At 40.3% G+C, this 24,966-nt stretch overlaps 1 protein-coding gene across 1 annotated transcript in view; it reads left to right on the top strand.

Annotated features, from left to right (window-relative positions):
• The first annotated feature begins 1,874 nt into the window (after positions 1–1,874).
• Positions 1,875–24,966, top strand: part of LOC131972871 (protein inscuteable homolog) — a 51,773-nt gene continuing 28,681 nt past the window's right edge. The window contains exons 1-2 of the mRNA XM_059334643.1: positions 1,875–2,293; positions 11,050–11,139. Of these exons, the coding sequence (XP_059190626.1) occupies positions 11,069–11,139 (71 nt within the window). The 5' untranslated portion in view covers positions 1,875–2,293; positions 11,050–11,068. The remainder of the gene's footprint in view (positions 2,294–11,049; positions 11,140–24,966) is intronic.

Here is a 24,966-nt window from a genome sequence, read left to right as displayed (position 1 = left end):
GTTGAAGACTGGGAGGGTTGAAGACTGGGAGGGTTGATGACTTGGAGGGTTGATGACTTGGAGGGTTGGTGACTTGGAGGGTTGATGACTTGGAGGGTTGATGACTTGGAGGGTTGATGACTTGGAGGGTTGAAGACTGGGAGGGTTGATGACTTGGAGGGTTAATGACTTGGAGGGTTGAAGACTGGGAGGGTTGATGACTTGGAGGGTTGGTGACTTGGAGGGTTGATGACTTGGAGGGTTGATGACTTGGAGGGTTGATGACTTGGAGGGTTGAAGACTGGGAGGGTTGAAGACTGGGAGGGTTGATGACTTGGAGGGTTAATGACTTGGAGGGTTAATGACTTGGAGGGTTGAAGACTGGGAGGGTTGATGACTTGGAGGGTTGATGACTTGGAGGGTTGGTGACTTGGAGGGTTGATGACTTGGAGGGTTGAAGACTGGGAGGGTTGATGACTTGGAGGGTTGATGACTTGGAGGGTTGATGACTTGGAGGGTTGATGACTTGTCAAACAACCTTTTTTATTTACATCAAACTGGTTTTTTGAGCTGTGAACGTGATTGTATTTAAAGTCTTTTCTTAGCTTCTTATGTGTCTTGACATTCTCAGTATCAGTGTTGACTGGAGTGAAAGTAGCCTGGAGGTTTTTTTTGGGCTCGGGGCCCAAACATTTGACAGAAGATCCTCCAGATCTGAGACTCTCTGGGGAACTTAGTGGACTACGACTCTGAGATTAGACAGAAGAGCTGCAGAGAAACCACCAGCTGACTAGTAGACTGGAGGATTCTCTGGTGTTGGATGACGCCAACACAGAGTAAAGGAAGCTTCATTAGTTCAGGTTTAATACTGAGTTTCACTGAAAATCAAGCAGTGACCAAATCTTCTTGTGTCTTGATGAACAAACTGCAAATAAAACCCCAAAGTTTAGTCAAACCAAGACTTTATGGAGAATATTTATGTATTTGGAACTCCAAAACGGACCTTGTTGCTGATGTCCGAACTCTCCCAATGATCATAAAAGAGTAAAGAGATGAAGCAGCTATAATGAGCTGCTGCTATCAGAGGAATGTTCTACATTTAGACTGTGAGATAGAACCAGAGGACTGTTGTGTCTGGAGACATGTCTGTCTCATGATGTCTGCCTTTATTTAGAGCAGACACACTGATAAACAAGTTATTTTTAGGTATTATGTGATGTAAAATGATCAGCATGTGAATTTGTGTCAACTAATCAGACGTTAGCGCTAGCTTAGCTTCAGGTTAGCTTCAGACTCACAGAGACTGAAGACAGTTTATCTCAATAAATCATTGAAAACTGGAAACTTTTACAAAATTAAAAAAAAAAAATACTGCTTCAGATCCAATCCAAAGAGGAAGTCTTCAGGATGTAAACTGGCTAACTGGCTAACACCAGACTATATCACTAATGGGATCTAGTCTGGAGACCAGCTACTCATGTTTCCGTAGAGGAGGCGGGGTTTATGATCCTCCAGAGCCGTTTATTGGGCGCTACGAATGTCTATCATAGCGTCTGTACGTAGCTCTTAGCCAATCAGATCAACGATAATCCCCACAATGACCAGGGTCTGGCTAAACCCCATTAGCGGCTAAGCTAACAGGGTTTAGCCAGACCCCGGTGGTTGTGGGGATTGTATACTTTATTATTAAAATCAGAAATATAAACAGCTTTGCTTGCCTGGCAAACATTTACAGCTTTACTTTAAACACAGAAAAGCACAAAAGATGTAAACGACAATATATTGAGTCCAGAAAAAAACTGTCGTGTCCATTTTTATACATCAAACGATAAGTCGCTGTAGTTACTATGGCGACAGGCCTAAATGTCATCAGTGATGTAGATCAGCCTTCAGACAGCAGCATGAACTTTATCTTTGGGTCTCTGTGTCCCGGGACAAGGACCCACTTTGATCCGGCCCACTCAGTGTGTGTGTGTGTGTGTGTGTGTGTGTGGGATGGGAATGTGGGGACCATGCTTCCAGCCTGTTCCCAGCAGCCTTGTTCCCGTCCTCTCTGACAGCTCTGTGGTCTCTGATAGTCCAGAGCGTCTCTGGTTAGAGAGGAACTCAGAGCAGCAGGAGAAGCTTTCTGTTCTTAGTCAGTGTTGAAATGAAGCCAAACCATCAGGGACGTGTTTTATAACGAGGACGTTAACCCTCTGGAGTCAGGACTTCTTCATGACGTCAGGAGGTAAAACACCAGCAGCATGTTTCCTGCTGCAGCTCAACTCTACAGGTCACAGTCACATTTAATGCTTCAGCTCTTTCAGCAAAGGTAAAAAAAAAAAAAGCATTTGTTTCATTCAGCATTTTTTATGCAATCTTTTGTGTTTATTTGTTTTGTGTGTTTTTTGTAATTTCTCTGTGTGTTTTGTGTTTCTTTGTGGGGTTTTTTTGTCTGTTTTCATGCGTTTTATGTGTTTTATGTGTGTTTTTGTATTTCTTTGTTTTTGTAATTTTTTGTGTTTTTTGTTGTTTTTTTGTGTTTTTTTGTATTTTGTGTTTTTTGTAATTTTGTGTGTTTTTCTGTTGTTTTTTTTATTTTTGTGTTTTTTGTAAAAAAAATTGTGTTTCTTTGTGTTTTTTGTCTGTGTTTTGGTGTGTTTTCATGTGTTGGTGTGTGTTTTTTGTAATTTTGTGTGTTTTTTGTATTTTTTGTGTTTCTTTGTTTTTTTGTCTGTGTTTTTTTGTATTTTTTGTGTTTCTTTGTGTGTTTTTTTATTTTTTGTGTGTTTTTTGTAATTTTGTGTTTTTTGTAATTTTGTGTTTTTTGTGTTTTTTTTTTTAATTTTTGTGTTTTTGTGTTTTTTGTAAAAAAGAAATTGGAGTTTTTTGTGTTCAAAATATTGATCCAGTAGTCAAACTAAAAAAAATAATAATCAGGTCCTATAGGTGAGGTTGTGCTGAAAACAATGATACCAACACGTCATGGTGAAGATGTTTAACTGGTTTATGAACAGACAGAATGAAAGTGACCTCCATGTTTGAGTCAGTCTGATCATCTCTCTGATCAGAGCTGATCTCAGGACTCTGAGTGGTTTCCCTCGTTTCTCCCAGTTTGACTTCTTGTGTTTGTCAAACAGAGACTGGTTTCTCCTGGCTGAACCTCTGAGTTCTGCTGCTTCCAGTCTCTGTGTTCATTTGGTGGTTTTTCTCCAGAATCTGAGACGTTCTGCTCCACCGCAGGATATTATTATATAAAGGCCTGGAGGAGGACTTATAACCAGTTATAGAGCAGTTATAGAGCAGCTAAAGAGCAGTTATAGAGCAGTTATAGAGCAGTTATAGAGCAGTTATAGAGCAGTTATAGAGCAGCTAAAGAGCAGTTATAGAGCAGTTATAGAGCAGTTATACAGCAGTTATAGAGCAGCTAAAGAGCAGTTATAGAGCAGTTATAGAGCAGTTATAGAGCTCAGACGGTGAGTCACAGCACAGAGACGCCCTGCTGGCTGCACCAGGCAACCAGTCAGTCAGTCAGTCAGTCAACCAGCCAGTCAACCAGCCAGTCAACAACCAGTCAGTCAACCAGTCAGTCAACCAGTCAGTCAGTCAGTCAACCAGTCAGTCAACCAGTCAGTCAACAACCAGCCAGTCAACCAGTCAGTCAGTCAGTCAGTCAGTCAACCAGTCAGTCAGTCAGTCAGTCAACCAGTCAGTCAGTCAACCAGTCAGTCAGTCAGTCAGTCAACCAGTCAGTCAGTCAACCAGTCAGTCAACCAGTCAGTCAACCAGTCATAACAAAATTATTTAAAAAAGACACAAAATTACAAAAAAAAGAGTAATTAAAGGGACCTTCCACACACAACATGGTAAAGCTCCGTTCATATAAAACCCTTAACTGACCCTCCCCATCACAGCTAAAGGCCCAACACTAACCCTGATCCATGGTTACCATGGTTACCTTTACATGAACCTGATGGAACCCTAACCCTCAAACAAGCCTTTAAAGAAGTCAGGACCGGCTGAAATGTCCTCACTCTGTTGGTTAAAAACCTGTTCTGGTCCTCACTATGTAGGAAGTACAAGAACACACACACACACACTCACACACACACACACACACACACACACACACACACACGCACACACACACACACACACACACACACACACACACACCCCCCCCCAGCCCAGAGTGAGTTGTTATTGTAGCCGGCGGTGACTTGAAGCTCAGAACAGACGTTCTTTGTCTGGTTCTACCTTTCAGCGTGCGTTCTGCGGCAGCGCGGCGAGGAGCCACGGGGCCGGGGGGCCGGGGGGCCGCGGGGCCGGGGGGCCGCGGGGCCGCGGGGACGCTCCGGTTTCAGCCCAGACATTAAGAGAAATGTCCACCCAGCAAGAAAATTAGCCAGGAGCCGTCAGAGCCAACAGCTGCCTCGGAAACTCACATTTCTGTAACACTTGCAGCGTTTCCTGCTCTCTGGGACGTTTAACCCTCTGAACCCCGACCACTCGTTTCCTCTCACAGTCTCCTTTTATTTACCTGCAACATATAAAATATAAAATATATATCATCTACAAGTCCTGCAGCTCTATTCAGAACAACTCCAACAGTCTTAGTGCAGAAAAACACAGTTAGAGTGACAGAAACCAGAACAAAAAGAAACAACACAAGTTTAATTTACCTGATGAGTGTTTTTTTATTGTTTTATTGTATTGAACAGTTTTCTCCATATATTCTACATATTCTCAGTATTATCATGCCTGTCCTGTCCTCTCACAGAAAATGAAGAACCAAAAAGACACAAAATGACCAAAAAAAGGCACAAAATGACAAAAAAAGACACAAAATGACCAAAAACAAGACAGAAAATGACAAAAAAAGACACAAAATGACCACAAAAAAAAGACACAAAATGACCAATAAAAGACAGAAAATGACAAAAAATGACAAAAAATTATCAAAACAGTTTTCCTTGCATATTGTACATATTGAAGTATTGTCATGTTTCCAGCCTCTCCTGTCCTCTCCTCTCTGCTCTGTGTAAACTTCATTTAAATGACACAGCTTTAAATTCTGCAGCTTTAAATTATCATGTTTTAAGACTTAATGTCTTATTTTAATGACAATTTTCCTGTTTTTCTGACTATTTTTTCCCTGTTTTTCAGACTTTTTTTTCTGACTTTTTTTTGTTTTTCTGACTAATTTTTTTCTGTTTTTCTGACTATTTTTTCTGTTTTTTATTAAATCTAGAAATAAGCATGTTGAACACTTAAAATAAGAAATTAACTCTTAAAACCAGATAAATGATCTAACACTTCTAAATCTAATTTTTTTTTTTTTTTTTATCTTGGTAAGAACCAAATAATCATCAGGTCACTCTGCTCGGGCCAGTTCATCACTGCTGGCAGCTTTACTTTATCTCTTTTGTACATTTTTTTTGTCATTTTGTGACCAAAATAAGATGTAAATAGACACAAAATGACCAAAAGAAGACAAAAAAGACACAAAAAAGATACAAAAAAAGACACAAAAAGACGTAAAATCATCAAAAAAAAGACACAGAAAGACAAAAAAAAACACCCAAAAAAAGACACAAAGTTTTGTTTTTTTATCGTGGTAAGAACCAAATGATTGTCGGTGCGGTGTTCCTTTAAGAAGACAAAGTGTTTCTCTAGAACCAGAACTCTAAAGTGCTGCAGGAGGACAGAGATGTTAGAGCGTTGGTCCTTACCTCGACTCCCAGTGACCCTCTAAGTGCTCTGGACTAGAGGGCTGATTAGAGTCCTCTTCTCCATCTCTATGTTAATGAGAGAGGACTAATGGAACCTGCTGCTGGGTCAATGACAGGTTATAACTCTTCATCCTCTGTTCTACCAGCTCCTTTATGTTTCTACTCTTCTATGTTCTACCAGCTCCTTTATGTTTCTACTCTTCTATGTTCTACCAGCTTCTTTATGTTTCTACTCTTCTATGTTCTACCAGCTCCTTTATGTTTCTATTCTCCTCTGTTCTACCAGCTCCTTTATGTTTCTACTCTTCTATGTTCTACCAGCTCCTTTATGTTTCTACTCTTCTATGTTCTACCAGCTCCTTTATGTTTCTACTCTTCTATGTTCTACCAGCTCCTTTATGTTTCTACTCTTCTATGTTCTACCAGCTCCTTTATGTTCTACTCTTCTATGTTCTACCAGCTCCTTTATGTTTCTACTCTTCTATGTTCTACCAGCTCCTTTATGTTTCTACTCTTCTATGTTCTACCAGCTCCTTCATCCTTTCTACTCTTCTATGTTCTACCAGCTCCTTTATGTTTCTACTCTTCTATGTTCTACCAGCTCTTTATGTTTCTACTCTTCTATGTTCTACCAGCTCCTTTATGTTTCTACTCTTCTATGTTCTACCAGCTCCTTTATGTTTCTGCTCTTCTATGTTCTACCAGCTCCTTTATGTTCTACTCTTCTATGTTCTACCAGCTCCTTTATGTTTCTACTCTTCTATGTTCTACCAGCTCCTTTATGTTTCTACTCTTCTATGTTCTACCAGCTCCTTTATGTTTCTACTCTTCTATGTTCTACCAGCTCCTTTATGTTTCTACTCTTCTATGTTCTACCAGCTCCTTTATGTTTCTGCTCTTCTATGTTCTACCAGCTCCTTTATGTTCTACTCTTCTATGTTCTACCAGCTCCTTTATGTTTCTACTCTTCTATGTTCTACCAGCTCCTTTATGTTTCTACTCTTCTATGTTCTACCAGCTCCTTCATGTTTCTACTCTCCTCTGTTCTACCAGCTCCTTCATGTTTCTACTCTTCTATGTTCTACCAGCTCCTTTATGTTCTACTCTTCTATGTTCTACCAGCTCCTTCATCCTTTCTACTCTTCTATGTTCTACCAGCTCCTTTATGTTCTACTCTTCTATGTTCTACCAGCTCCTTTATGTTTCTCCTGTTCTATGTTCTACCAGCTCCTTTATGTTCTACTCTTCTATGTTCTACCAGCTCCTTTATGTTTCTACTCTCCTATGTTCTACCAGCTCCTTCATGTTTCTACTCTTCTATGTTCTACCAGCCCCTTTATGTTTCTACTCTTCTATGTTCTACCAGCTCCTTTATGTTTCTACTCTTCTATGTTCTACCAGCTCCTTTATGTTTCTACTCTTCTATGTTCTACCAGCTCCTTTATGTTTCTACTCTTCTATGTTCTACCAGCTCCTTTATGTTTCTACTCTTCTATGTTCTACCAGCTCCTTTATGTTTCTACTCTTCTATGTTCTACCAGCTCCTTTATGTTTCTACTCTTCTATGTTCTACCAGCTCCTTTATGTTTCTACTCTTCTATGTTCTACCAGCTCCTTTATGTTTCTCCTCTTCTATGTTCTACCAGCTCCTTTATGTTTCTACTCTTCTGTGTTCTACCAGCTCCTTTATGTTTCTACTCTTCTATGTTCTACCAGCTCCTTCATGTTTCTACTCTTCTATGTTCTACCAGCTCCTTTATGTTTCTACTCTTCTATGTTCTACCAGCTCCTTTATGTTTCTACTCTCCTCTGTTCTACCAGCTCCTTTATGTTTCTACTCTCCTATGTTCTACCAGCTCCTTTATATTTCTAGTCTTCTATGTTATACCAGCTCCTTTATGTTTCTACTCTTCTATGTTCTACCAGCTCCTTTATGTTTCTACTCTTCTATGTTCTACCAGCTCCTTTATGTTTCTACTCTTCTATGTTCTACCAGCTCCTTGATGTTTCTACTCTCCTATGTTCTACCAGCTCCTTTATGTTTCTACTCTTCTATGTTCTACCAGCTCTTTTATGTTTCTACTCTTCTATGTTCTACCAGCTCCTTTATGTTTCTACTCTCCTCTGTTCTACCAGCTCCTTTATGTTTCTACTCTTCTATGTTCTACCAGCTCCTTTATATTTCTAGTCTTCTATGTTATACCAGCTCCTTTATGTTTCTACTCTTCTATGTTCTACCAGCTCCTTTATGTTTCTACTCTCCTATGTTCTATCAGCTCCTTCATGTTTCTACTCTCCTCTGTTCTACCAGCTCCTTTATGTTTCTACTCTCCTATGTTCTACCAGCTCCTTTATGTTCTACTCTTCTATGTTCTACCAGCTCCTTTATATTTCTAGTCTTCTATGTTATACCAGCTCCTTTATGTTTCTACTCTTCTATGTTCTACCAGCTCCTTTATGTTTCTACTCTCCTATGTTCTATCAGCTCCTTCATGTTTCTACTCTCCTATGTTCTACCAGCTCCTTTATGTTTCTACTCTCCTATGTTCTATCAGCTCCTTTATGTTTCTACTCTCAGCTGTTGGCTCTGGATCAGTTAGAGCTCCAGTTTCTGATGTTTTCTGTTAAAATGGGTCTGAAGGAGTCCTGCCAAGACTGCAGCTACAGACCTCCTCCTCTTCCTCCTCCTCCTCCTCCTCCTCTCAAAATCCGTCATATGAACTGAATTTGTCTGATCTGAACTGTGAGATTGTGTTCAGTGAAAAAAATGTCTGAGACAACATGCATGTTAGATTAGAGGTCGCGACTGAAAAAGGTTGAGAACTACAGGTTTAGTGTTCCAGCGACCGGCGGGACGTCAGTGTTTTAGTGTTTCCTGAAGGCCGTAGTGGGATCACTGTTAGGAACACAGTGGAGAAACGAAAAAGATCTGAGGAATCTATAGGAATAATGCTCCAAAGTTTCTCCTTTTGATTCAGAACCATGTTTACCATGGAACCATTCAGAAAAAAAGACACAAAATGACAGAAAAAAGACAGAATTACCAAAAAAGACACAAAATGATGAAGAAAAACTAAATTCCTTAAAAAAGACACAAAATTACTTAAAGACACAAAATAACCTAAAAAGACATGTTTCTCAGTGCAGCTTGTTGTTTGTGTGTTTGATGATAAAATCCTGCAGTTGTTGTCATCCAACATGTTTAATATCAGTTCAGTCTGACTGGATACTTTGTTGTCAGTCTGAGGCTTTGACTCTCATTGAGGACAATAAAAAGACTGAAGTCACATGAAGTCATGTAGACCAGGGGTCTCAAACTGGCGGCCCGCGGGCCAATTGTGGCCCTCGTGACGATATTTTGTGGCCCCCACCTTGAGTTTTATATGAATGGCACTTTACCGTGTTGTGTGTGGAAGGTCCCTTTAATTACTGTTTTTGTGTCATTTTGTGTCTTTTTTGGTCATTTTGTGTCTTTTTTTTATTTTATAATTTTGTGTCTTTTAAATAATTTTCTGTCTTTTTTAATTATTTTGTGTCTTTTTTGGTCATTTTGACTCTTTTTTTAAGTCATTTTGTGTCTTTTTTTGGTCATTTTGATACTACCAGCAGCCCCCAGGTAATTAGAGTTAGAGACCCCTGCTGTATAAACTGGTATAAAACCAGAACCATGGGTCTGGGGATGTGTTGATCACAGTGACTCAGGCAGAAACAAACCTGTTTCTCCTCTTTTTATTATCAAACGGTTCCTTACAGAGAGTTACGTAACCTGGAGGAGCTTCAGAGTAACGAAGCAGACAGTAAAAGATCGTCTGCATCTCTGAACACAGCGATCTCTTCTTCACTGCGGCAGAGACAGAAAGCAGTGACGTGCTGCTGTTTATCGATCCTGTCACACTCTAGTAAAGAGCTGCTGCAGACGGCTGCCTGTCTAACTACCTGCTAATTATTCTCCACAGTAAACATGAAATCTGTGAGGCTCCGCTGCAGGATATCATTAACTAAAAGGATTAGAGAGCGGCGGGCCGGGTCGGGGGGGCGGCTGCAGCTGGAAACGGACTAATCTAAATGGGATACATCAATAAAACGGCAGAATAAAGTTGCGGGCACTTAAGAGCGTCAGCCTCCGGAGCTCAAAGTAGAGAAGAGTCACTGGCTGGCAGCCGGCCAGCAAATTAGAAGATAAGAAATATTATTCCACTGGCACAGCAGCAGCAGCAGCTCCAGCTATTTAAAACACTGAGCTTTATTGATAATTAAATTACTGAGGAGGAAAAAAAGACAAGACAAGAATAGAACGCTTGGAGGCCGATCAATAAGGAGATATTGTAGTGGATAAGGCTGCACAGGCCACAGTGTGTGTGTGTGTGTCTAATGCAGGGGTCTCAAACTCAAATTACCTGGGGGCTGCAGGAGGCGGTATCAATATGACCAAAAAAGACACAAGATTTAAAAAAAGACACAAAATTACTGAAAAAAGACACAAATTACCAAAAAAGACACAAAATGACAAAAAAAAAAAACCACAAAATGACCCCAAAAAGACACAAAATTACCAAAAAAGACACAAAATGACAAAAAAAAACCCCACAAAAATGACCCAAAATTAGCATAAAAGACACAAAATTACCCCAAAAACACACAAAATGGCCCAAAAAGACACAAAATTACCAAAACAGACTCAAAAATACTGAAAAAAAACTAAATTTCTTAAAAATAATAAACAAAATCACCAAAAAAAGACAAAATTATTAGAAAAAGACACAAAATGACCAAAAACAGTAATTAAAGGGACCTTCCACACACAACACAGTAAAGTGCCATTCATATAAAACTCACATTAAACTTTCATATCAAGGTGGGGGCCACAAAATATCATCACGAGGGCCACAATTAGCCCGCGGGCCGCCAGTTTGAGACTCCTGTTCTAATGTTTAAATGCATTGAGGTATTTATCCTGATCATTTCTGACTCGTTGGACTGTTTTTGTGACAGTGTTTTCTTCATTTTCCAGTAAAAGAGGATACATTTAGACTCTTTGAAGTGTTCTGACTCTGAGCTCCAGAATCGCTGCTCTGGATCAGAACTTTGGTTCATCTGCTATAAAAGTGATCCTGCTGTAGAGATGAGCATGTTCAGCCTGTAATCATGTCTCATTGTTCTCTGATGTTCCAGCTAACAGCTGATCATGTTGTTGTTAATGAAAACCAGAGAGGAGTTAACTCTAGAGGTTGGCTCTACCTGATTACAGAACAACATTATTACACTGGCAGTGTTGATGTCCTTTGGACAAGAAAAATGTACTTTTTACATGTGGTCATGAATAGATATTTCATGTGTGTGTGTGTGTGTGTTCCAGGTGCTGATCAGCAGTAAAGATGTCCTCTGACAGGATGTTGACTCCTCAGAGCTCCAGACAGAGCAGCTCTCTCTCCTCCTCCCCCATGAGGTCAGTAAACACCACATCTACCCTCCAGTCTGTCCAGGCAGGTTGCTTTAATATGCTGTCACTCTCTGATTTAAACTACTGACAGGTCGGACCTGCAGAGACCTGGTCTGACCAGGTCTCTGCAGGTCTGACCAGGTCTCACCAGGTCTCACCAGGTCTCTGCAGGTCTGGTTGTGTCCCTGTTGGTCCTCTCTGGTGTGTGAGCAGATGAACCATGAGATGTTTGGTTGTGTGACAGAGACAATCTGTGTTTATTTAATAATTCTCCAACATGAATATTTGTTTGCAGACGTTTTGTTTCCACTGTTCATCATTCATCAGATTAATGAACTTTATGGTTGATATGAGCTGATAAAGACTGAGACTCTACTCATATCGCCTTTATTTACCTTCATATTTACCTTCATATCGGCTTTATTTACCTTCATATCGGTTTTATTTACCTGCTGGTGTTTGATCAGATTCGTTGGTTCTACCAGCCAATATATTTATATATTTCACCTCAGCCAGGATCCTACAGAACACATGGGGAGTCAACAGCCAGAGGTCAGAGGTCAACACCTTATTGACAGCACAAACACACACTGCCATGCTGCTCCTCACACTGTAAAAAGGTCTAAAACCAGATCAAACACTAAATCTGAGTGACAGATAATTTACCTTTCACACAATCTGGTTTTAAGAGTTCATTTCTTATTTTAAGTGTTCAACATGCTTATTTCTAGATTTAATAATCTTAATTTAATAAATCTTGTCAAGGTAAATTCTCTGTCCATGCAGCAAGATCATTTCCCTCAGATTTACTGTTTGATATGGTTTTAGACCTTTAGATTTACTGTTTGATCTGGTTTTAGACACTCCTTTTAGCAGTGCACACACACACACACACACACACACACACACCTGGTGTCCATATTTGAGGTTGAAATCAGCACAAAAGCTGCATATTGAAAGTAAAAATGTGAGACACATGGTGAAGATTCAGAGAGAGAAAACAGAAAACAGCTTCAAGTCGTCAGGAACAGTTCAGACCAAAACTCTGCAACAGTTACTACTATTATACTTTATATACTAGTTATTATACTACCAGTTACACTCAGCTGACAGTAATTAGTTACTTATAGAACATTACTGTCTCTATAGAGGAATGAGTTGCTCTACTTTTATGTTACTTCCACGAAAATAACTGCAGAAATTCGACTCACATTATAAATTGCAAGTATTGCAATTAACTGTTAGCCTGTTAGCAATTAGCAGACTGGACGCTAAGGGGTTAACATCCCCTCTGGCTCTGCAGCTGGGAGAGACTGCTGCAGGAGGACTGTGCCGCTTCGACTTGTTCTTACTCTTCTTAACAAGCCTCCGGCCCCCGTGGCTCGTTAAGAAGAGCCTCCGGCCCCCGCGGCTCATTATGAAGAGCCTTCCGGCCCCTGTGGCTCATTTAGAAGAGCCTCCGGCCCCCGCGGCTCGTTAAGAAGAGCCTCCGCCCCCCGCGGCTCGTTAAGAAGAGCCTCCGCCCCCCGCGGCTCGTTAAGAAGAGCATCTGGCTCCCGCAGCTCATTAAGACGAGCCTCCGGCCCTCGCGGCTCGTTAAGAAGAGCCTCCGGCCCCCACGTCTCATTAAGAAGAGCCTCCGGCCCCCGCGGTTCGTTGATTTGAGCCTCCGGCCCCCAAGGCTCGTTAAGAAGAGCCTCCGGCCCCCACGCCTCATTAAGAAGAGCCTCCGGCCCCCGCAGTTCGTTGATTGGAGCCTCCGGCCCCCACGGCTCCTTAAGAAGAGCCTCCGGTCCTCGCGGCTCATTAAGAAGAGCCTCCGGCCCCCGTGGCTCATCTAGAAGAGCCTTCGGCCGCCGCGGCTCGTTAAGAAGAGTAAGAACGAGTCTCCAAAAGTCTCCAATAACACCAGAAAAAGTCTCTGGATTTGTCTCCAGTCGCTTTCTTGAAAAATAGTCTCTAAGGGGATCTGAAAAGTCGCTAAATTTAGCAACAAAGTCTCTAAGTTGCCAACACTGCTTCACCGGCTTTTACAAATGTCTCGTGTTATTGTGGCGTCCAGTACTACGTCACATCCTGCTTAGCGTTCTATCCAATCAGCAGCCAGGCTGTTTATAGGGGAGAATAAAGACCCTGCTCTTCTACAGGGACTAAAAAAGTCCTGACAAAAGTCCTCTAGGACGGCTCGTATGATTTATATGGAAACAGCCTCATTATGTCAGTACTACAGAGAACAGACTCACATTAAATTAAATCAGAATCTAGTTTTGGTTCCAGAGATCATCTGGTTCAGACAGTTTGTTTTTTACAGCTGAAAGATTGGAAACAAACACCGTGCTGAAAGTTCTCCACTGTTTGTTGTCATGTGTTGTCTCCGTCCTCCTGGGAGGATTTCTGTCCATTAGAGAGTCAAAACTATAAAAGTTCCTGCTGTTCAACCTGCAGCCAGCAGAAATCAGTTTATTTATCCTGAACTGACGCTTCACTTCCTTCTTTTCTCCTTTTATCCATTCAGCGCCAACAGAAACTCTCCAAACCCTCCGTGTGTGTTTTCAGACCTTCAGGGTTTTAATCCTTTAAATAAACTCAGAGTCTCTCTGCAGATGAACTCGTATCACAGCACTGATTTATGGGTTTGTTGTGAAAGTTTAAATCCTCGTCAGCTGCTGAGACGATTCCACTCATAATAAATGTGGATTTAATTATATAATAAATATATATAATATAATTATATAAATATCTTCTGACAGTCGTGTGTTTACCAACGAAACACGACATCACGCAGCCTTTAGACACCAGATCAGATCAGCTGTCACACACACACACACACACACACACACACACACACACACACACACACAGTCAGTCCTGTTGGTGCAGCTCATGGTTCAGTAAATCAACTGATGAAAGGAGCCAAATGACTGAATTGTATTAAAATAAATTGCAAACACAGACGGAACACACACACACACACACACACACACACACACACACACACACACTAGTAGACAAACATCAGGTTTCAGGTTTCAGCTCCACAGCGTCTCTTCTCTAACTGGTTTCAGACGTTTCATAATGTGGTTTGATCAGCTGGAGACGCTTTAAATGTTCTAAATGAGACAAAAGGAATAAAGTATTTGTCACGTGATCGTATTCTGTCCCACCAAGTCTAACTGCAGTAAATACATTTTTGGTCGAAATTGAGTTATAACTAAAAATAAACTCCAAGTGACAATAAGCGCAGTAAGTTCACTTTCTACAGTCTGCTTTGGATAAATATATACAAATGTAACACTGGGAGGCTCGGGGGTTTGATTCTCTTTGCTAATATCCATATTACACATGTTTGCACACTGTAAAAAAATAATCAGTTTAATTTACGGTAAAATACCGTCAGCTGTGGTTGCCAGAACTTCACCATAACAAATACATTAAGTTGGTTTTCTACTGTAAATTTAAATGTAAAAATCAGCCAAAACTATCATTTAGACTGAATATAAACAACTGATGTTGCTTTTACAGAAAAAAACTGTCAGCTGTGGTTTCCAGAATAATTCTGCAAAAAATACTGTACAAACGTAAAAGAACAACTTGTAAATTTTACTGGTATTCAATGCACAATCAGCAAAATCTGCATGTACATTTTGCATAAATAATTAGTCTAAAAGCAGTTAAATTAGCAGTAAAGGACGCTATAATCTACAACTTTAAAATGTTTTTTTTTTTTAAGTACTACAGTTTTAGGATGTAAAATGTACAAGTTGTTCTCTAAAGATGTGTATGTGTATGTTCTGTATTTTTTACAGAATTATTCTGGTAACCACAGCTGACTGTTTTTTTCTGTAAAAACAACGGGACTTTTTACAGTGTGGTATTTCTCCATTAACTTTTACATGAAAATGTTATATTTTTAGAGCAAAACTGTGTTTCCTACAGTTTATGACTGTAGTGTGACTAAAGTTTTGATGTATTCTTTGATTTACGGTTGTTAAAAGTCTCTACTACGGTGATATACAGTTTTTAATTTTACACCCTATTTCAGATGTAATCTGACAGTTTAACTGTCATTTCTACAGACATTTCTAACAGTGAACTCATGGAGTCCAGAGAGTTTATAGTAAAAGTGTTTTATAACATGAGGACGTGTCTCTGTGTCTCTGTCTGTCTGCCAGCAGCAGAAACACTCCAACATGTGTTCCTGTGTGTTATTATCTGTGTTCAGATAGAAGTTCACTCAGAGTGAAGCAGGAAGGAGCCGGACGCCTCGTCTCACTGTGAAATCATGGAAATATACACAATACCACAACAGCCAACAGCCAACAGCCAGTCAGAGTCAGAGTCAGAGTCAGAGTTAGAGTTAGTCAGAGGAGCTGTGTAACTGTGTATCTGTGGTCAGAAGAGCTTGAGGACTGCAGCAGCAGACTATTGTGGTTTTGGTTTCCACTGGAGAGGAAACAAGGAGACTTTTGTCCCAGAAAAATTAAATATGGAGACTGAAAAGGAAGTTAATGCATTCCTCTTCTCAATCTGAACAACATTTAACTTCAGAGAGTTTTACAGAACGCTGCTTCACTAGTGAACAGCTGATGGATGAGCTCAGTCAATGCTAAACATATCTGGTATTTATATATATATATATATATATATAAATATATGAGTCAGGCGTTGACTCTGTGGCGGAGGTGGTGGTCTCCTCCTGCAGGAGCTGCAGTAACCTCAGTAACCTAACGGATCCTCTGACTGCTTCAGCTGGTCAAACATCTGACTCCCAGATGTTCACCACCAGACCAGACTCACCCACACTGTAAAAAATGTTGGAGAAAATACAGTCAAACTCTGTCAAACTGCATCACAAATAGGGCGGAAAATTAAAAACTGTATATCATCAAAGCTGCATGTGTTGTTATGTCAGTTTAGAGTGATTAAAACAACTTTAACTGTTAGCTAATGTTAGCTAATGTTAGCTCGCGGTGTGTTTGGACCTCTGACCGCCTGGACAGGTTGGGGGCGGGGCTTAGACTGACTGACAGGTGACAGACACTCGCCAAATAACTTTATATTAAAGATCATGTAAAAAACAGCTTTCAGTAGCTTGAAGTGTGAGGTTAGTGCAGCACATGAGCCTGGAGGGAACGATCAGAGCTCAGAGCAGAATGATGCTGTAAATGAACCAGATATTTTTTACAGTGTAGAACCTCCTGTTCTCTCTGGTTCTGTGTCTCTAGGGTGTTTATTTTTTACAGTGTAGAACCTCCTGTTCCTCTGGTTCTGTGTCTCCAGCGTGTTTATTTTTTACAGTGTAGAACCTCCTGTGCCTCTGGTTCTGTGTCTCCAGCGTGTTTATTTTTTACAGTGTAGAACCTCCTGTTCCTCTGGTTCTGTGTCTCCAGCGTGTTTATATTTTACAGTAGAACCTCCTGTTCCTCTGGTTCTGTGTCTCCAGCGTGTTTATTTTTTACAGTAGAACCTCCTGTTCCTCTGGTTCTGTGTCTCCAGCGTGTTTATTTTTTTACAGTGTAGAACCTCCTGTTCTCTCTGGTTCTGTGTCTCCAGCGTGTTTATTTTTTACAGTGTAGAACCTCCTGTTCTCTCTGGTTCTGTGTCTCCAGCGTGTTTATTTTTTACAGTGTAGAACCTCCTGTTCCTCTGGTTCTGTGTCTCCAGCGTGTTTATTTTTTTACAGTGTAGAACCTCCTGTTCTCTCTGGTTCTGTGTCTCCAGCGTGTTTATTTTTTTACAGTGTAGAACCTCCTGTTCTCTCTGGTTCTGTGTCTCCAGCGTGTTTATTTTTTACAGTAGAACCTCCTGTTCCTCTGGTTCTGTGTCTCCAGCGTGTTTATTTTTTACAGTAGAACCTCCTGTTCCTCTGGTTCTGTGTCTCCAGCGTGTTTATTTTTTACAGTAGAACCTCCTGTTCCTCTGGTTCTGTCTCCAGCGTGTTTCCATGAGAGCGTGCAGATCTCAGCGTCTGTTTCAGACTTCATCCTGATTCTTCTCTCAGTCTAAACGTCTCCAGCTGACATCACAGACCACATTATGCAACCACCAGCATTCCTGCATGGCTGCAGCACAAACCAGCAACTAGAACAGAAACACGGGACGAATGACGGCTTAAACATGGTTAAACTGGCTCAACTGGTTAAACTGGGGTCCAACCAGAGCAGTGACCCTTTTCTGACCCTTTTCCCAACCCAAAGTATATTTTTCAGCCTGAACTGAACCCTCTGAACCCCAACAAGCTGTTTCAGGACGTTTTTTTTAGGGTTTTTTTTTAGCTCCTGTCAGATTTCACTCAGTGCAGCATATAAAAATCTACATTAACCCTTTGATGCACAACATGGTCTCAAGTTTTTATATTCTATATCTTTGCAATAAATTCATCATTCAGTATTGCAGGTATTCCTCCAATAACTTGTTTTTGATCAGCATACATCCTAATTTTTAGTTTACATTTCTTACTTTTTTAATAAAACCCTTTTTTTAATCACTACTCTTCTAATGCATGAGGTCATTTTAGACCATGTTGTGCATTAGAAGGTGTTTATATGTTGTCGTCGATTCACCAATTACCAATTTAATGAAAATGTAATGACCTCAATATTATTTTTTTCATTTTGACTTACTGGATCAACATTTTGAACAAAAAAAAATACAAAAAAGACACATAAAAAGACACAAAAAAACAAAATAAACACAAAAACACACATTTCTTTTTCCAAAAATCACAAAAAGTACAAAAACCACCCAAAAACACATAAAAACAAAAAAAATTTTTTTTTTTTTTTTTTACAAAAATTTTTTTTTTACAAATAACACATAAAAACACACACAATAACACAGAAACACATAGAAAAATCACATAGAAACACACAAAAACAGACAAAGAAATGACCAAAAACACAAAAAAAACAGGAAACACAAAAGATTGCATTAATGCACAAGGTGATTTCTGACCCATGTGTGTAAACTTGATGCAATATTACAAAACTATTTTTCTTCATAAAGTATGAAAGGAAACATGGATATAATGATCTGTTGTAATAAAAAATATATTCAAACACACAGCAGCATTAATAACATGGGGATTAATGCATGTTGAGCATTAGAAGGTGTTTCTATGTTGAGCATCAAAGGGTTAATCTATAATCCAATCCCCTTTATTTATAGAGCACAATCTGATCAAACACAAGGTTTCCAAAGTGCTGCACAAACAATAAATAGATAACACAATACAAAGAGATGCAGTAAACAATAGAACAGTAAGATGCAATAAGATAAAATAAATTAAAAATAGGATAAAATAAATAAAATGAAATGTAAAATGTACTGCTCGCACAAAATAAAATATGCATGTATACAAATAAAAAAAAAATCATAAAATCAACATAAAATCATCACTCTATGTGGTGTTCTCTGAGTGGTGCAGCAGGTGAAGCTGCAGCCTGTAGAGAGATCGCTGCAGTTTAAAGCTGGTTATTATCTCCGTGATGTGTTCACTGACCCTCCGGCAGCTCACGCTCTCACATCAGCGCCTGCAGAGTGTTTGATGCGGACGCTGCTGCTGTTTTTAGCTGAACGAAGTGAGTCACTGTGATGATCCATTCTCTAACAACTCGTCTCTGTTTGTGTCTCTGGGTTTCCCTGCTGTCAGAACAAGATTCAGCTTTAAACTCCTCGTGTCCCCCAGAGGAGGTTTCACTGTAACAGCACATGATTGACAGCTTCCTCTTTAATACGCAGGAGAAGATTTATCTCTTTATGCTCTGAAGATCACAGCAGAAACATTCTGGTAAAAGCTCCAAATAATCCAGACTTGTTGCCTCCATCAGAGTATAAAACAAAGCAGCGTGGAGCCCTACTGTACATTTACCTCTAAAGTTCTGGCTGTAAACTCCATGAGGCCAGTTTCAGTTTGATGATGATATACCAAGTAAAACTGGAGACAAGCTCAAATAGATTTAGTATCAAATGATAGAACTGGATGGAACCCTCTTATATGGTAGATTTGACACCTTTGCTCACATTTGACACATTTAACATTCTTTATTGAGCATGATAGTGTTTTGAAAGTTAAAAAAGATTCAAAATCACATTTGATGTTGGACTAAAGGACTAAAAAAAGACACAAAATGACTAAAAAAAGACACAAAATGACAAAAAAAAGACACAAAATGACCAAAAAAAGACACAAAATGACAAAAAAAAGACAAAATGACCAAAAAAAGATACAAAAGGACAAAAAACTGGAGACAAGCTCCTCTCCTCCTCCTCCTCCTCCTCCTCCTCCTCCCCTCCTCCTCCCCTCCTCTCCTCCTCTCCTCCTCCCCTCCTCCTCTCCTCCTCCTCCTCCTCCTCCTCCTCCTCCTGTACATGCTTCCGTCAGTGACTCATCCTGTCTCAGAGTGAATCATGTGAATCTTCTGATTCTTTGATGTGTCACAGATTCAGATTCTCTCTCGTCTCCACGTCTCTCCTCTTATATAACTCTTCTTCTCTTGTTTTAGTTTATCCTCCATCCAGTAATTGATTTTCCATTATTATTATTATTTTCTGGAGTCTTCTCTCCGTTTTCCTTATTGTCAACAAATCCCAGGCCAACCATGTGTTCTCATTCTTTCCTTTTCTTCTTTTCTCTTTCATGTGGAAACACTAAAGTTTCTGCACGCCATAAAGTTTTATGGACAGCTGCGTGGGATCAAAGGCTGCTGGCCGAGGAGAGAAAACGCCTTAATATAATAATACAATAATAATAATAATATGACTAACAGGATGACCAGCAGCCAGTCAGGAGGCTGCTGCAGCTGCTTTTATTTCATTCAACAAATGATGATTAAGGATGATTACACTGAGGGTAACACTTTACAATAACAACTAAGTCATGTTTATAGATCAAATATTTACCATTTACAACATGCTGTACATATTTAATATTTAAATGTTTTAAAACAATTTCTTAAAGTTTCTTTCTTCTTTATGAATCATTTCAAAATCATTAACAGACTTAATATGCTGGTCACATTTGACACATTTACAATTCTTTATTGAGCATGATAGTGGAGGGGGCAGTACCTCTCTCCACCCAGAGGGGGCAGTACCTGTCTCCACCCAGAGGGGGCAGTACCTGTCTCCACCCAGAGGGGCAGTACCTGTCTCCACCCAGAGGGGGCAGTACCTGTCTCCACCCAGAGGGGCAGTACCTGTCTCCACCCAGAGGGGGCAGTACCTGTCTCCACCCAGAGGGGCAGTACCTCTCTCCACCCAGAGGGGGCAGTACCTCTCTCCACCCAGAGGGGGCAGTACCTGTCTCCACCCAGAGGGGCAGTACCTGTCTCCACCCAGAGGGGCAGTATCTGTCTCCACCCAGAGGGGGCAGTACCTCTCTCCACCCAGAGGGGGCAGTACCTGTCTCCACACAGAGGGGCAGTACCTGTCTCCACCCAGAGGGGGCAGTACCTCTCTCCACCCAGAGGGGGCAGTACCTCTCTCCACCCAGAGGGGGCAGTACCTGTCTCCACCCAGAGGGGCAGTACCTGTCTCCACCCAGAGGGGCAGTACCTCTCTCCACCCAGAGGGGGCAGTACCTGTCTCCACCCAGAGGGGGCAGTACCTGTCTCCACCCAGAGGAGGCAGTACCTGTCTCCACTCAGAGGGGGCAGTACCTCTCTCCACCCAGAGGGGGCACTACCTGTCTCCACCCAGAGGGGGCAGTACCTCTCCCCACCCAGAGGGGGCAGTACCTCTCTCCGGTACCCCATATTCCTGCAGTACCCCCCACAAGATTCCCCGAGGGACACGGTCGTAAGCCTTCTCCAAGTCCACAAAACACATGTAGACTGGATGAGCAAACTCCCATGACCCCTCCAGAAGTCTGGGAGGGTAAAGAATAAACTATCTGTTTAACATTTATAAATAATGTTTAAACATTAATAAACTATCTGTTTACCATTTATAAATGATGATTAAACATTAATGAACCATTTATAAATGATGGTTATTGTAAAATGTCAACAGATTTAGATTCCCACACAGTTATTTCTCATTATAAGAGTCTTTGTTCCATTCTAATGATAAAAGAGAGAGAATCTGACGTCAGATAGATATAAAAGAGTAAACTCCTCATCAGGAAGATGTTTCCAGCCTCAGGATGAGATGATGGGATGGTGTGTTCAGGTTCAGAGCTGCTGTCTGTCTCTCTGACCTTCTCTTGGCCCTGTGGTAAATATTTGTGATTCCCAGCGTGCTGAAGTATCCACTTCCCTCCTCTGGAAAACAAACCTATTATTATCATCCTTCTGTGCGTGTTGGTGAGGGAACGTTGTGCGGTTTGATGGGCGTGTAAATCAGACGGGTTCATCCTGATGTGATGTTCTTATATAACGCAGGAAAATGCTTTCAAATGGCCCGTTGGAACAGATATGAAGGGCTTCTCACTGATTGGTGCACATTCTGCATCAATTTGGTTGTTTGTTTACACATTTTCAGACTCAGAGGCAGAAAGAAGTATTCAGATCCTTTATTTACTGCAGTAAAAGTACTAATACACACCGTGAAACGACTCCAGTCCTGCATTCAAAACTTACTGAAGTAAAATACTAAAGTATCAGTGTCAAAATGTACTTAAAGTATCAAAACTACTTGTTATACCCACTTTATTCCACAATAGTGGATTATTATTATTGATGCATTTATGTAAGCAGCATTTTATTGTTTATAGTTGATTTTAACTACTTAAGTTACTGTTATGTGGTAATAATTATTAATGGAAATGCATAATAATTTTAACTTAATCTCGTTCTTTATGTTAAATCTCGACCTGAAAACTAACCAAAGCTGTCAGATAAATGTAGTGTAGTAAAAAGTTCAATATTTACCTCCTACATGTAGTGAAGTAGAAGTATAAAGTTACATAAAATACCTCAGAAATGAACTTAGTAACATTCCAGCGTTGCTCAGAAGTCCTCAAACAGCTGAGGACGATAATAGAAATGCATCATAACCAGATCTGACATGTTATGGATCATCTGTGCAGGTTAATTGTGTGAAATGTATCAGAAAATGAAGCCAATTAATGCTGAGAGCTCTCGTCTCCTCCTCAGTGATCAGGATCCTCCTGATAATAATAATAATAATTCTCCTCTCAGATTGTAATTCTCCTCTCTGATTAATGTCCAACAAGAGCTGCTTCAGACCTGCAGCCTCTCTCAGCTTTTATCCAGCAGAGAAAGATTCACTGGGATTTATTTAGCAAGAAACATTTAGGGGGAATTAATGTCTTTAATCGCTGTAGATCACATCTCCTCCTCTTCCACAAGTCACCGTGATCCCTGTGAAGCCATTTAGTCCACTTAGCAGAACCAGCTCCATATTAATGATCCTGTTAATGTTGGGTTCTCCGGGGAACACCGAGCACTTATTTATTCACACATAATCACAGCTTCATCTCACAAACTCTCCAAGATTCATGAAGAGAGGAGGAGAGATCTCACAGCAACAACGTCTGATTCCTCCTCCTCAGCTCACAGACACCGGACACACTGTTACACTTACTGTTACACCTAAACTACACAGCATCATCTTTTTCAGTAGTCATCGTTAGTTAAACGTTAGCTCAGGGGTCTCAAACTCTAATTACCTGGGGGCCGCTGGAGGCAGTATCATAATGACCAAAAAAAGACACAGACTTATTAAAAAAAGACACAAAATGACTAAAAAAGACACAAAATTACTAAAACACTAAATTGCTTAAAAAAGACACAAAATTACAAAAAACACACAAAATGACTAAATAATACGCAGAATTGCAAAAAAAGACACAAAATTATTAGAAAAAGACAAAATGACCCAAAAAAACCACACAAAATGACAGAAAAAAACTAAATTACTCATAAAAGACACAAAATGACCAAAACAGTAATGAAAGGGACCTTCCACACACAACACAGTAAAGTGCCATTCATATAAAACTCACATTAAACTTTCATATCAAGTTGGGGGCCACAAAATATCATCACGAGGGCCACAATTGGCCCATGGGCCGCCAGTTTGAGACCCCTGGTGTAGATGAACACACAACTACTCAACCAAGACTTCATCAAACTGCAGAAGTTGTGACAGTTTGTAACTGATATTGTAATGTTTTTCATATAGTTTTGCTGTTGTTGACCTGATGAACTCAGAGTAAACAGGCTGAGTCACTGATCACAAACCATCATTTCCAAGGGAAGGAAGATGTTTTTTCTCTTCTTGCAGCCTGAGATGAGCCGTTTGTGTTCATGTCTCCTCCAGTCAGCCCAGTTCATCTGCTGCTAATAATTCTGTGTCTTCTGTTTTTTTTAATAATTTTGCGTCTTCTTTTTTTTTAAAGTAATTTTGTGTCTTCTTTTGCTCATTTTGTGTATATTTTTGTCATTTTGTGTCTTTTTTTGATCATTTTGCATCATTTTTCAGTCATTTTGTGTCTTTTTTTAGTAATTTAGTAATTTTTTAGAGTCTTTTTTTGGTGTTTTTGATTGTGCCCCCTGGGCCCCCAGGTAATTAGAGTGTGAGGCCCCTGATTTAAGGAGACCTTTCCCTGACATTAGTCCTGGTGGATTAGTGGATTAGATCTAATTGGAGCTGTGGATCCTAATGATCCAGTGTGTTTAAAGCCGATAGCTGCCGGACCATGTTGGGTAATGATGCTGGCTGGACACACACACACACACACACACACACACACACACACACACACACACACACACACACACACACACACACACACACACACAAACACAGGGAGCCAGGGTGCGTCTCCAATATTCAATATGAACGTAATATCCAGAGGAGAGCCGGAGCGAGCGGAGCCGAGTGTTGACTCAGAGATCGACCCGTCCTCTAACAGGTCCCTGTGACTCACCAGGTCCAGGACTCGGCTGGTCCCCTTCAGCCCCGTTCATTGGCTGGGTCCTGGGAGAGACGCAGTGTTTGCTCTGTGTTAAAGCCTCTCTGAGGGGAGATGCTTAAACTAACAAGCGCTGACCCGTCAGTTATTGGAGGATCATTGACCTGCTGGACACGTCGTTGAGTTCTGCTTCACTGCTGCTCTTTTATTATTATTATTATTTTTATTATTATTATATCGCTCTGCATAACTGTCATTGTACCTCAGAGGGCAGCGTGGGAGGATCTGCATATATGAGGCTTTAAATGATCATTTTAGTGCTGCAGGCTCACTAACCTGCACTTTGGTGGATTTTATTTAAACCATAAATTAAAAACCAATCACTCTGAGATTAATATCTTAACCCTCTAGAGTCACTAAAAGCTCCAAATAATCCAGACTTGTTGCCTCCATCAGAGTATAAAACAAAGCAGCGTGGAGCCCTACTGTACATTTACCTCTAAAGTTCTGGCTGTAAACTCCATGAGGCCAGTTTCAGTTTGATGATGATATACCAAGTAAAACTGGAGACAAGCTCAAATAGATTTAGTATCAAATGATAGAACTGGATGGAACCCTCTTATATGGTAGATTTGACTCCTTTGGTCACATTTGACACATTTACAATTCTTTATTGAGCATGATAGTGTTTAGAAAGTTAAAAAAAAGATTCAAAATCACATTTTATGTTGGACTAAAGGACTAAAAAAGACACAAAATGACAAAAAAAAAAGACAAAATGGCTAAAAAAGGACACAAAAGAGAAGAAACAGAGATGTGGATTTAAAGTTCAGAAGGTTTAACAGGAAGTCAGAGGTCCAGATCTCCCAAATGAATCGTCCATATTTGGATTTTGATGGACGACACAATAAAAAACATCTCTGTGTGTGTGTATTGGGTCCATATGGATCCAT

This window comes from Centropristis striata, chromosome 6, assembly GCF_030273125.1.
Source record: "Centropristis striata isolate RG_2023a ecotype Rhode Island chromosome 6, C.striata_1.0, whole genome shotgun sequence".
Classification (NCBI taxonomy): domain Eukaryota; kingdom Metazoa; phylum Chordata; class Actinopteri; order Perciformes; family Serranidae; genus Centropristis; species Centropristis striata.
Note: the sequence above shows the minus strand (reverse complement) of the source record. Positions and strands in the feature narration are given on the sequence as shown.